The 13,982-nt window shown below is 36.8% G+C and overlaps 1 protein-coding gene across 1 annotated transcript in view; it reads right to left on the reverse strand.

Annotated features, from left to right (window-relative positions):
* Positions 1 to 902: 902 nt before the first annotated feature.
* The window catches only part of DCAF10 (DDB1 and CUL4 associated factor 10), a 58,871-nt gene continuing 45,791 nt past the window's right edge, over positions 903 to 13,982 (reverse strand). Inside the window, exon 7 of the mRNA XM_077147656.1 lies at positions 903 to 13,502. Coding sequence (XP_077003771.1) covers positions 13,134 to 13,502 — 369 coding nt within the window. The 3' untranslated portion in view covers positions 903 to 13,133. The remainder of the gene's footprint in view (positions 13,503 to 13,982) is intronic.

Here is a 13,982-nt window from a genome sequence, read left to right on the forward strand (position 1 = left end):
TAGAGTGAAATGCAGGTGATCAGTGAGGGAGAGTGGTGGGGGTAGGTATATAAGAATATTTTTCTGTTTTCTTTTTATTTCTTTTTCTGAATAGATGCAAATATTCCAAGAAATGATCATGATAATGAATATGCAACTATGTGATGATAGTGTGAATTACTGATTATATATGTAGAACAGAATGATAAAAATTTATTTAAACCTTCCTTGATGTTTCTCCTGACTCCCAGAAAGATTAGATCCCCCTCTGTGGCATGTGATGATTGTCTCATGCCTGGCTCTGTCTCCATTATGTTTGTGCTGTGGCCTCCATGAAAATGTGAACTTCTTGAGGTCAGGGACTTTTACAGAGTAGTGGTTCTCATAATAAATACCTGTTCAGTGGATGAATAACAATCTGATTCAATATATTGTCTTTATCACTGTTATTCTCTTTCCTATTACAGAGATACTTTTTAATTCCTTAGGAATTTGTTTTTTTTTAAAAATCATCATGGCAAATACATAATATAATTCCATATATACAAAATTCTAAAAGTGACAAATCTGTCTATGGTGAGGAAAAAAAAACTGGAAAGGGGCATAAGGGAACTTTCTGGGATGACAGTAATATTGTATATCTTGATAGGGGTTTGGATTACATAGGTATATATATATGACTAAACATTTAATGTTTGTGTACTTCCTTGTACATAAATTTTGCATAAGAAGAAAAAACCTAAAATCCTAAGCTTTAATTAATGACACATATGCTGAGGACTTTTAGAAGGATGAATACATATGTCTGCAATTATTCAAAATTAGGATGGATTGATGGATGGAGTATTAAATAAGTGATAAAACAAGCATAATAAAATGTTAATGGTAGAATCTCGATAAATGAGTGTTCATTGTAAAATTCTTTCTACTTTTCTGTGTTTGAACATTTTCACAATAAAACATTGGAAAAATCATTAGGGGTTTTATCACAGAATACTTAATGTCAGTACTATATTGAGAGACTCGGTTTAGTTCTTTTGGTATGCTAGTTTTTCTTGGACTGCCATGAAGTCATTATTCTAGTTTGCTAGCTGCCGGAATGCAACACACCAGAGACGGATTGGCTTTTAATAAAAGGGGATTTATTTCATTAGTTCTTCAGAGGAAAGGCAGCTAACTTTCATCTGAGGTTCTTTCCTACGTGGGAAGGCTCAGGGTAGTTTCTGCTGGCCTTCTCTCCAGGCCTCTGGGTTCCAACAACTTTCCCCAGGGTGATTCCTTTCTGCATCTCCAAAGACCTGGGCTGAGCTGTGAGTATTGAAATGAGGTATGCCGAGCTGGTTGGGCTGTGCTATGTTGCACTCTCTCATTTAAGCACCAGCCAATTAAGTCAAACATCATTCATTGCAGCAGGCTCGCCTCCTAGCCAACTTCAGATGTAATTAACAACAGATGAGGTTCACGTACCATTGGCTCATGTCCGCAGCAACAAAACTAGGTGCCTTCACCTGGCCAAGTTGACAACTGAATCTAACTACCATTATGTCCACCCCTTGTCAACTTGGCAACTACACACATCACCTTAAACAATATTAAGGGGCAAAAAATTCTCTTCTGGCTGTGGACCTGTGAATCTCAAAACAAGTTGTCTGGTGCTAATATACAAAGGAGTGACAGTCACAAGATCCACAGGGAGAAACTGGACGGAAAACCTGCAGGGCAAACACCACTGGATTTCAAAGTCTAAAAGTCATTTATCCTTCAGCTTTAGAAAGCATCAGTCCCACCCTTTCCAAGGGCCTATGCAGTGGCCCACCTCTCTCCAAATCAACCTTGGGGAACATTGAGACCACCTTTTTCTCGGCTCCACTCTCTCCAGGCATCAGGGCCACCTCTGGGCTCTCTGCCATTTCCAGGGCACACACTCAACCCCTCCACATGGTGGCAGCCAGGCTCTCCCAGTCCCCCAAGGAGCGTGCTGTACCTTCTCCAAGGCCTGAGGCTGCACGACTTTTCCACTGCAATAAAGTGGGAAACTCATCCTCGCCCTTCAGGGCCCTCTTTTATGGGTGGGTTCACTCTCCTGGCCGAGGTTTCTTGGCTTCAGACCCGAGCTTCCATGGTTCTCACTCTGCAAACTCTAATCTCTCCCTTTTGTTTCCACCTTTGTCCAGGTTGGCAGTGGTTCCGTTTACACCAACAGTCTCTTCAAGCACTCCAGGACTTCATCATTCTCTTCACAGTTCCTCCAGAATCCTCCCCTTAGCCATCCAAAAAACCGTTCCAACATATTTGGTATTTGCAAACCGCAGCAGCACCCCACTCTCCGGTACCAAATCTGTTCTAGTTTGCTAGCTGCCGGAATGCAATATATCGGAGACAGATTGGCTTTTAATAAAAGGGGATTTATTTTGTTAGTTCTTCAGAGGAAAGGCAGCTAACTTTCATCTGAGGTTCTTTCTTACGTGGGAAGGCTCAGGGTAGTCTCTGCTGGCCTTCTCTCCAGGCCTCTGGGTTCCAACAACTTTCCCCAGGGTGATTCCTTTCTGCATCTCCAAAGACCTGGGCTGAGCTGCGAGTGCTGAGTATGCCGAACTGCTTGGGCTGTGCTATGTTAAGCTCTCTCATTTAAACACCAGCCAATTAAGTCAAATGTCATTCATTGCAACAGGCACACCTCCTAGCCGACTGCAGATGTAATTAGCAACAGATGAGGTTCATGTACCATTGGCTCATGTCTGCAGCAACAAAACTAGGTGCCTTCACCTGGCCAAGTTGACAACGACTCTAACTACCACAGTCATAGATACTACAGAAATGCTTGTTAGAGGGGCACAAAGCCTGTGGCTAGTAATTCACTTATCTTTCCCATTAACCATAATGATATGGCAACCACCCCCCCTCTCTCCTCAGGCCCAGAATATTCCCACAGATTGTGACAAGGTTGGTAGATAAAATTAGAGGTTAATCTCCCAATCTTGCTCTTTCTTTGTAACAGAATTGAGGAGTTCTATTCACCTCCTGACTAGCAGGGACCAGAACAGAGATGAAAATTGGTTGCCAATCCACTGCAACTTTCAATAAATGCCAGGAATTCCTTCTTTTAATTACATAAATTTATTAAGTATTGAAGCAGAAACTAGGTAATAACTGCTTAAGAATAAATGCAATGTATTCAGAACATATCTAACCATTTGTATTTGACTTTTAAAAAGTAAAATTTTCATGATGAAATTTGAATCCTTCATTTTACCCAGACCAAGGCTAAACCTTTATAATGCAGTACTTTTACAAGGTAATGTCAATGTAGCAGTCTAGCGTACTCAGATATTTACAGCTTTCAGTGGAAACAGTTTAAACAAACAAACAAAAAACTTAAAAAATGTTCTGTGTTGTCTATGCCCTGGTAGAAGTTTCAATTGTTAGCAACAATGGCAGCTATTACAGCTCACACCAGGAGAGTGTATATTTCTATGGCAGCTCTCTTCTTTTTCAGTTAGAAGATAAGCCACACAGCACCAGGTCTGTTCCTGAGAAGGTAAGATGATCTTAGCTTAATTAATTACTCAGTAATTTAAATATCATGTTAAATAAGGGAAATCTTAACTCTAACCGAAAAACTACCAATCTGTATTGAACTAAATATGACATAGTTGATAGACATTGCTGTCCACTCATAATATTCTCAGAAAATAAGATGTTCTCTAAATTGACTTCTTTCTACTTAGAGATCCATGGGGTCTGTCCTGCAAGGAAAATCTTAACCCTACATATTTTATTTCAGTCATTCTCAAACTGTGGTTCCTAGACCAACAGCATCAGCTGGGAACAGGCTAGAAATGCAAACTTGGAGGCTCCCACCCTAGACTTACAATTTTGGAAACTCTGGGGGTGGATGCAATAATCTTTTTTTTTTTTTTTGAAATTATTTATTTATTTATTTATTTTTTCATGGGCAGGCACCGGGAATCGAACCCAGGTCCTTGGGCATGGCAGGCAAGCACGCTTACCTGCTGAGCCACTGTGGCCCACCCGCAATAATCTGTTTTAACAAGCCCTCCAAGAGATTGATGCTTGTTAGAATTTGAGCACCACTTTTCATGTCCTCTGCCAGAAGGTAGGGGCTTGGAAGAAATCAGTGCACAAGACCCAGGGAAGGTGATAAAGAGACTCACACTTTCCCAAGAGGGAGTTGGAGTGAAGTGGGGTGGGCTACGGGATAGCTTAGAGTTTCTCCAAAGAATGAGAGTTGTACTTCATGACTAGAATAAAATCAGGACTAACTAATGTTTTATTACAGCATGTGATTGTAATGCCCAGTGAAAGGACAATGGAAAGACTGCTTTTGCCCCCAAAAGCACTGGCCTAGTCTTGAGTGCTCCTGAAGGAAGCAGGAATAAGAACCTGATTCTACAATGGCCTAGGATATAAATACAAACTTGTAGTCTGTCGCTGCTCATGGTAAACACTACAAAGTAAAGTAGATTTGATATATAGTTTTCTTATCCTTCAGATTAGAAAATCAAGAACAACTGATGACTTTCCTTAATATGTCCTCATTTACCCCATCTGTATTAGTTAGGGTTCTCTAGAGAAACAGAATCAACAGGGAACACTTGCAAATATAAAATTTATGAAAGTGTCTCACGTGACCGTAGGAATGCAGAGTCCAAAATCCACAGGGCAGGCTACGAAGCTGATGACTCCAATGGATGGCCTGGATGAACTCCACAGGAGAGGCTTACCAGCCAAAGCAGGAATGCAACCTCTCTCCTCTGAGTCCTCCTTAAAAGGCTTCCCATGATTGGATTTAGCATCACTAATTGCAGAAGACACTCCCCTTTGACTGATTACAAATGGAATCAGCTGTGGATATAGCTGACGTGATCATGACCTAATCCTATGAAATGTCCTCATTGCAACAGACAGGCCAGCGCTTGCCCAATCAAATGAACAGGTACCACAACTTGGCCAAGTTGACACCTGTCCCTAACCATGACACCATCATGGACCAAACAGTCCCTATAATTATCCCAGTATTGTGGAAAGAATATTTATGACAATGGGTTTCTTTGTTTAAGCCACTCAGATTAAGAGAGAATACAGTTCTGTAAGAACTAAGCCTTAAAAATTTTTAAGTAGGTTTAGCATTGCCTTTTGATAATATCGTAGATCTTTTTCAGCTTCCATATGCCATTTTTGAGATGTAACAACTAATTGTATATAATGTTCCATCAATGTACATATGTGTTGGGATTTGAATACCTCTTTCAGATTGATATTCTAAATAGTTATTTTTAAAAGCAGCATGTGACAGCTATAGACCAAAACCAGCTAATTCCTAGGAGAAAAAAGACTAGGGTGAGAAAGGAATTTGAGGCCAATTCTAAAAACATTACTGGCCTTAAACATGTAAGTAGAGGCTTTTCAACTTTTTCACACTGCCATTAGAGGAATTTTATCTAATTATAGAGTAATGCTACGAACATTTTTCTTACAAAGTAAATACGTGACAATCTGCAATCACAATATTCTACATGGTTTGCACGCAGTAGTTCTCACTGAATTGTCAAAGCAGTGTAGAACAGAGGCTAGGGTAAGATGTCACACCAACTTGAGTATGAGTCTAGCTTTGAAACTTACTAGTTATATGACTTCAGGTAAATTAAGCCTTAGTTTCATCAGTAAAATGGGAATAACAGTACCCACCTCATAAGAATGTTTTAAGGATTAAATAATGCCTGTGAAGCACTAAGCCTAGTACTCAGCACATTGTAAGCAGCAAGAAGAATGTTCCCCCAAAGCTGTCCACATCCTAATCTCCAGACACTGAATACATTATGTTACATGGCAAATGGGAATTAAGGTTGCTAACTGATTGGCCTTAAACTGGGAACATTATCCCAGCTCATGCACTGGGCCCAGTTTAAGTTCAGCAGTCCTTATAAGTGAAAGAGAGAGAGAGGCAGGGGAGTAAGTATCAGAGTCAGAGAAAGAAATTTGAAGATTCCACTCTGCTGACTTTGAAAATGGAGGAAGGGGCCATGAGCCAAAGAATCCAGGCAGCCTGTATAAGCTGGAAAAGTCAAGGAAACTCATTCTCCCAGAGAGCCCTTGGAAGGAACGGAGCCTAGCTGAAACCTTGATTTTAGCATGGCGAAACCCATTTCAGATTTCTGACCTCCAGAACTATAAGTTAATAAATTTGTGTTGTTTTAAGCCACTAGATTTGTAGTAATTTATTATAGCAACAAAATAATGTGAATTAAAAGGGGTTTACTCAATTTTTTTCTTCAATGACATAAAAAATGAAAGTCCAAAATATAATTGTCATTTTCTGGTGAATGAAAATAGTCGAATAAAATAAACCATCAATTCACGCTGTTAAATAATACAAGAAAATATCATTCTAGGGAACATTGTGAAAAAATTACATGTTTTAGGTTTATATGAAAACCAATCACTGTATACAGCTTGACAAACAGAAGTAAAAATTAATCAACTATGCTTCCTCTTCATATACAAGAGGATATACAATTTTCACCAAATAATTAATTTATTAAATTCTTAAAAACATGATTCATACTGTGAGTAAACTGATACATGGCAGGAAAATTAGGCAGTATGTGTGAATTGATCAGATCTTAGTAAACAGGCTTTTAGTGCAGTGGACTTAAGAAAATGAAATGTGTGTATATCAGCAAAAGCACAAGGAAATCCCTGGAGGTGCACAGAGAAAATTTGAATTTTGATTTTTTTTTATCTTATCCTTTTAAAATTTCTTTTTTTCCTCTGTTTTATGATGTACATAATATGTTAGTACAAGAATGTATATATAACTTATAAATAATCAAAGTTTGGAGTATTCTCAATTTTTTTCTGATATGAGTTGTTCAATTAAAAAGTTTAGAGTATTGCTAACAAAAATCACTAAGCCACTGCTCTGCCACAACCTTATGCTTGATTCTGGCCTAAAAATGCACACCTGGTAGGTTTAAACAGTTTTCAAACTTTTACTAAATGCATGTTTGCAATAAACTTTTTAAACAGGTTAACCACAAACAAAAGTGTGTCAAATGTTTGAAAGTACTATTTATTTTTTAAAAGCACATTATGAGGTAGACTTAAAATATTCAGTTCATATATTAATATAAAGGTTTATTAGAACCTTAAAATTTATGTAGGTATGTATGTAGATAAAATAAGTTCACCTACAATTCCACATTCATCTATTTGAAAGACTTAAAATAATTCAATCCAAATGGTAAAAGCCAGCTATATTTTTAGGAGGCATTTCTAGTTCTGAAATGAAGAACATCTTATTAAAAAGTTTGTAGCTTTATTTTTAATTTTAGCTTTTATAAGTTATTTTACTAAATCCCTTACTTGTAGATTTGAACATGAATTATCTTTACAAGAAGGTAGGTAAAAGATACCATGTCCCTAATTATTTTGTTCCCACAATATCAAAATGGTAACATCTAAGCAGGACCAAGAGTGCAAAATAAAACTATGAGCCCCTTATTCAATAAATTATGAAGAATTTCAAGATGGCTATAGCAGAGTATTTCACCAAGTGCAAGGCCCTTCTAAGAGCAGGGCCTATATGATTGTACAGGTGGCAAAGCCAGCCCTGCATCTAAGTCTATTTCAACTACAGCTATGAACACGAAAACCTTAGTTATCCTTGAGTTCCTAATACTGGGTTAGGAATATGGTAAGGATTCAAATGGTTATTGAAAGAAAAATTGAGTCTTATTTTGCGGTTTTCCAAATCAATGAAAATGTGGTCAGAACAAATCTTACCTTGAAGAATACAATGTGTTCATTATAATAATAAATGATGGATTCTAATATTGAACAATTTGTATCCCACCTTCTGGCTTCATTGGAACTTGGAGGCTACATATGGTGAAGGCTCATTTGATTCATTCAACAAATATTTATTGAATAACTACTCTGTGTCAGGTCCTGTATCAAGCACTGGGGATACAAGAATAAATAAGATAGTCCCTGCTCTCAAGGAGCTTACAGTCTAGCATAAGAACTTACAGCATCTCAGAACCTAGTGAGAGAAACTTTCTGGGTCTCTAGAATATTTCCTGGAATACTCCATATTTCCTGAAAATGTGAACCTAAAATTTTCTAGAAAGCGCAGTTTGGAAATGGAAGATGCAGTAAAATTTAAAAGAAAATTCAAATATTCAAACTTTAATGTAAAAACTTTTAATCTGGATGAGCAAGAAACTTAGAAAAGCTGAAAATTCTACCTATTTTAAAGACTTTGGACCACATTAAAATTTTAATTATTTTATTATCGCTGTATGACATTTTCACTTATAGTGATACACAAACATGTTATATGCATGTGTATGTGAGATATGATCCTTGGGGTTTTTGATACAACTCCTATTTCTATCAGTAATTCATTTACAACTAAAGAGAGCAGCCTAAAAGTAAATCTGAGACCTTCCTTTTGACAATAATTTCCATTATCATATGAATGGGAAAAAATTTTAGGACATTATTTAGAATCGCCTTTTGGATACAAATTTTGGCACAATCTTATTCTGCAATAAGACTAAACTGTGTTGTAACATGATAATTTAGGCATATACTTTTTTGTGATTACTGACAAAGTTTAATTATATCTAAAATACTCTTAGGTCTATCTGAATTTTCTTTTTGTTGTTTTCTACCCCATGCACTCTTCCTCTCATTTTCTACAAGTATGAAAGCCTCCTGTGTAAATACAGAAGCTTTGTTGTTGCTTTGCTGTACTTTGGTACATTGCTGTTTAGCTTTTCTTCTGACAGCATCCTTAGTCTGCAGTATTTTATTTAGTTGCAAGTGGAAAAGCATGGCCTAGGCTTTAACTGGGGTTTCTATTATCCAAAAAGTTGCCATGAACCCATAAGAAGAGTGATAAGTAACCAAGAGCTGTTTCAGAGACTACATGCCTGCAGCCCATCCAGCTCTTACTTTAGCCACTCTATCTTATGTCCCAGTTCATAAAGCATGAACACAGCACTTTAGAAGGAAGTGGGGAGTCTGTTAGAGGCAAGCATATTGATAGTGTGGTAGGAAACAAAACAACTTAGTAGATATATATATATATATATAAATAACTAAAAATTTTTTTAAACATAGTAATCTGGGGCAAATGGTTGTACATACCTCAGGGCTGAGGGATCACTTTATAATAATTGATATTAATAACACATTTGTTATAGCCCTTTACATTTTATGAAGTATTTTATATACTTCAGAGCTCATGGGATATTTGTAATAACACAGTATGCATATGACTTTAACTTTTCATCATGAAAAGTGAATTATACTAAGCATGCTGTTTTAGGTGGCAGGGAGGTATACTAACATATCTGAGAGTTATAAAAATAACTAAAAAATAACTACAAGTTTTACATTTTGGCACTTAGAGATATACATTAGTTATCCCAAAATTCATATATATGGTTTCCTTAATGACCAACAAAGTGTTACTGAATGAATTTTCACAGCACTCAGTGACTGCTGGTCATTAAATGGGGATGATTGTCACAGAAAGTTATCAGACTATTTCTTCTGCTAAATACTGGCTTAACAGATACCTATGTATGCCAATACCATCTGTTCTAATATGGGAAACACTGAACTTCTAAAAGATTCTGTGTTTTCCCTTTATTGCACTTTCTAGAGAACAAAACTTTATAAATGACATGTTGTGATCTTGGTTCTAGAGTGAAATATGCCCCTGACACAGGAGTAGGGGACATGTGATTTACCTTTTCCTTGCTTGTTTGCCTATACTTTTTTGGTATAGCCTTTATTCAAGGATGTAACAAGGAGAAATGACATAATATATACATGTGCTTTGGGTTTGAGTAAAAAAGACCACACACATTTTTAAAAGACTAAAATAGAGGTCTCTTTCTGTTTCAGCCACTTCATTTTCACAATGAAAATAAGTAACAACTGTATATTTAATTTTCCTAACTCATTCAACATAGCATTGCCATAAATACACTGTTCTGCAGAAAGCTTTTAAAAACAGGAGAACAACTTATACTAAAAAAGTCTTTTATTTTTACATTTACCATTTATCATGAATAAAAATGACTGAATAAAATTTAGAGTAAAAAACACCAGACTTTAAAACTTCAAGTGAAATGGAATCTTGAAATGATAAGATGTAATTTCTTTCAATAGTATAGCATTCCTGATGCCCTTTAATTCCTTGATTAATGTCCCTGATGACTTTTTGATCATGGCCATACCTCAAGGAGGACAAAGGTTAATGTTTTGCTGTTTGCTGGCTGTTAATTTTTTATTTTCGTCTTGTGGTTCTACAGTTAGACAAGGATATTTATCCTTTTTTCTTTTATAACTAACTGTCCTGCTGGAGGTTTTTCTAGTCAGGAATGGACTGTATATATGTCCTGCAGTTTATGGTATTAATTCTCATGGAGATTATCAATCTTGTAAATGCTTTATATGGTGCAGAAGGTAAGCTACCGCTGTAATAAAGAACTTCCAAAGTATGCTAAACAAACAAATTAACAGGCCAATTTACCATCCTTTACAATTAAGGGCAAAATGGCCATGTAGAAAGCACAAGCTTTGGACTCAAACAGACCTGGGTTTGGGTCCCAGTGTTGCCATCCACCATTAGCTCTGAGACTGTGGGCAAGTCACTTAACCTTTCTGAACCTCCATTTCTTCCAAAGTAAACTGGGATATTTCCACCTACCTTGCAAGGTTTTAGTGTGCATTAGTACTAAGGTATGTATATTAACTTGACATATGAAAGGATTCTGTAGTTGTTAAAAAAATATTGGCTAAATTTATACTTGGGCAACACATGGAACCAGCATCTGACATGGGACTCTCCCCAAAAGGGATGCAATTTATGTTAAATTAACATATCAATACAGTTTTTGTACTTAGTAGTTTCTTTTTAATGAAAACATATGTTTGGGTGTTTTTTCCTCTAAAACATTTTCTTTTAAATATGTACTTTAAAAAGTTTATGGCAAGCCTATGTTTTCACTGTGCTTTGTGGTAATTTTTGGTATAACAAAAATTTCCAATTTAGAAAACATCAATGGTAAAATTATTTAATTTTTAAAATTTGTCCTATAGCCAACATTGTTCCCATCTCTATACATATATGTGAATGGCTTTTTAGAAGGTTCTACAAAGAAAAGTCATTTTTATTCACATAGTTGGGTTGCTTAACCATTTCTATAAGATTTATAATACTTTTCTTTTTGTGGCTGGAATTCTCAGCTTCTATTCCTAAGCCTTCCTTTCCCAATCTATTGACCAGTTTAAGGGCATTCACAATAAAACAACTTAAAGACAGAATAAAGTGTTCATAAGTAATTGTTTTTAACAGCCAGCATCATACAGTAGAAATTGCCCTGAGCAAGGAATTATGAGACTTGAATTCAAGTCCTGGCTCTACCACTAACTTTGCAGGGAACCTTGGGCCAGTCACTTATGTTCTCTTATTTGTCAATAATAGGATTGCATTTTTAAGTTATTTTCTACCTCTAAAATAGCTTTCATTTACTTACTATTTTTTTAAATAATCAAAACACTTTCTGGGAGTTGTATTTAGCACCAAATGGGTCTAGAATTACTTACACAGTTTTTCAAACTGTGATCCAGGGACTACCTTATTAGGATTTTGGGGGGTTCCTGTTAAAAGTACAGATTTCTGCCCTCTCTCCCTGGTTGAAACGGTATCTCCTAGGGTGAGAGGCAGGTTTCTGCATTTTTCACCAGCTCCTCAATGATTATAATGCACCCTAATGTTTGAGAACCACTGGTCTAAGAGAATGTAATTTAAGAGGGAAAGCCTAGTGCACGGCTTATATCACTATAGCCTAGGCAAATTCCTTCTAAATACAATGCCATTCAAAGTGGAGGGGAATGGAAGAACGCTGCTTTATCAGCAGAGCAGTCCATCTTGCTTTTGATCCCTGCTTGATGCTTTTTACTTGCTGTGTTCCATAATAAAACACAGAAAAGTTCTTCATATCGGCACTTGGCCTTGACACCCATTCACTACCATAGTTATGACAACAGCTTGCAAAGAGGATTGCAGTTCTACCCTCACTAGTAATAACAGAATTGAGCTTGTGTTATCTGATTCAATAGATGAGTAAAACACAAATTCTTTACACTTCATTCATACTCTTCATCCCCCCTCTATTCCAATACAATAGATAACTCTGTGATTCAAATAATCTGGCAGAGAAAACACAGAAAGTCTAAGTCACATTGTTCTTATCATTCTCTGGTCAGATATTGTACTAGTCTTCAATAACTGAATTCTCTTCAGTACAACAGAAATTATCAAAGTCCATTCCTTCCCCTCCTTTCCTTTCTAATTCTATTAATGGGAACAAAATACCAAGTAAGAACACACATTAGCAGTTTTAAGTTCATACAAGGAAAGCAAATTACAAAGAGAGGTGGCAATATTTTTTCTAGAATTTTACAACAGACAAAACGCCTCTTCCTATGAAAAATCTGTAAATTTTAACAGGAAACTTAAAAAGACATTTTGTTGCAAAACTAACAGTCTGAGAATAATGCCATTATCTGTGCTTATTATATGGAAATATAATAGCAACTTTAAAAGGCCAAATATATTGATAAGTGAAGATGAAATTTCTTTTTCAACAACAGGTAGGCCAAAATAGGATTCTGGGTTTTATTCAAGACTAGTGTAATGGGTTTTTCCTACCCCAGCCAAAATTCCTGCCAATTATCCACAAAATTCACACCAAAAAAAAAAAAAAGAAGGAGAAGAAAGATAAAGAGAGTGAGAGATAAAGGAATCAAGAAAGAAACTTGATAAGAGCTACCATGCAAAATACCTAGGGGAACGGAGTTCAGTGGCACAGGATCAGCAGGAGCAGAGGAATGCTGAAAAAGATGACGCTGCATAGAGTCTAATTTGGAGATGTCCGTCTAACGCTGGACAACTAAGTAGTCCGGTCACAGGTGTGTTCATGGACCCATAAGAACCAGGATCTTGACCCAAACTTCTATGATCTTCTAAAAAGAAAAAAACTTCACCTAAATTGAAGTAATTTATAAGTCGAACACCAGAGAAGTTCCTTATTTGATATAAATTGTGCCTAAAACTTTGGCTGATACAAAGAAACCCGTCCACTAAGGCACCCTGAGGCAATCTGACAATGTGTTGGAGAGAACTTTGTTGTCAGTACCACATCATTATGAGAGTACAGAGAACGGATCACCCGCAGGGGACTGGCTTCTTTGGGCAAACAGTCAACAAGTTCACTACACTGTTTGTCAAATCCCAACAGACGGATCCCATAGCCATGTGGAGAAGAAATCATTCGCCCATCGGGGCTGAAGCAAAGTTCTTTGATATAACCCCTGCCTACATTGGCTTCTTCAATATAATGAGTTAGTCGGAGAGAACAACGAGGTGAGACAGGTCGCACAGGAGCTCCTTCTTGGAATTCATAGACACAAGTCCACTAGGGGGAAAGAAGAGAGACAAACCAAAGTTACAGAGCCCTAAACAGTGCTATAGGTATTTCATATTTTAAAAAAAACTCAACAGAATGCCAAAGCCACAGAATTGTTGCAGGAAATCAATCATATAAATGATACCACCCTCCTATAACTAACAAAATGTGTAGGTTCCATATAGTCTTGCCTTCATACACCCTCTGCTTCCCTGAGGCTATTCTGCACCCTGATGCTTCAAAGCCCTTTGCTTCCCTGAGGCTGCCTGTGACTTCTGCAGTGATACATTCACTTTTTTTAAGGGCAACAATCTTGATATTTTAAAAATTCCTAGGGACCAGCCAAGCCCTATAGAATACATTTCCTCCTACACCCTTCAAAGGCTTTTCTCTTTCCTTTCATTTGTGGACTCTAAGAGCCAGTGGTATCCTCAGAAGACTCTTGCTTTCCAGAGTGACAATGATCATAAAATCATTTAAAATTTTTCT

This window comes from Tamandua tetradactyla, chromosome 2, assembly GCF_023851605.1.
Source record: "Tamandua tetradactyla isolate mTamTet1 chromosome 2, mTamTet1.pri, whole genome shotgun sequence".
In the NCBI taxonomy this organism is placed as follows: Eukaryota; Metazoa; Chordata; class Mammalia; order Pilosa; family Myrmecophagidae; genus Tamandua; species Tamandua tetradactyla.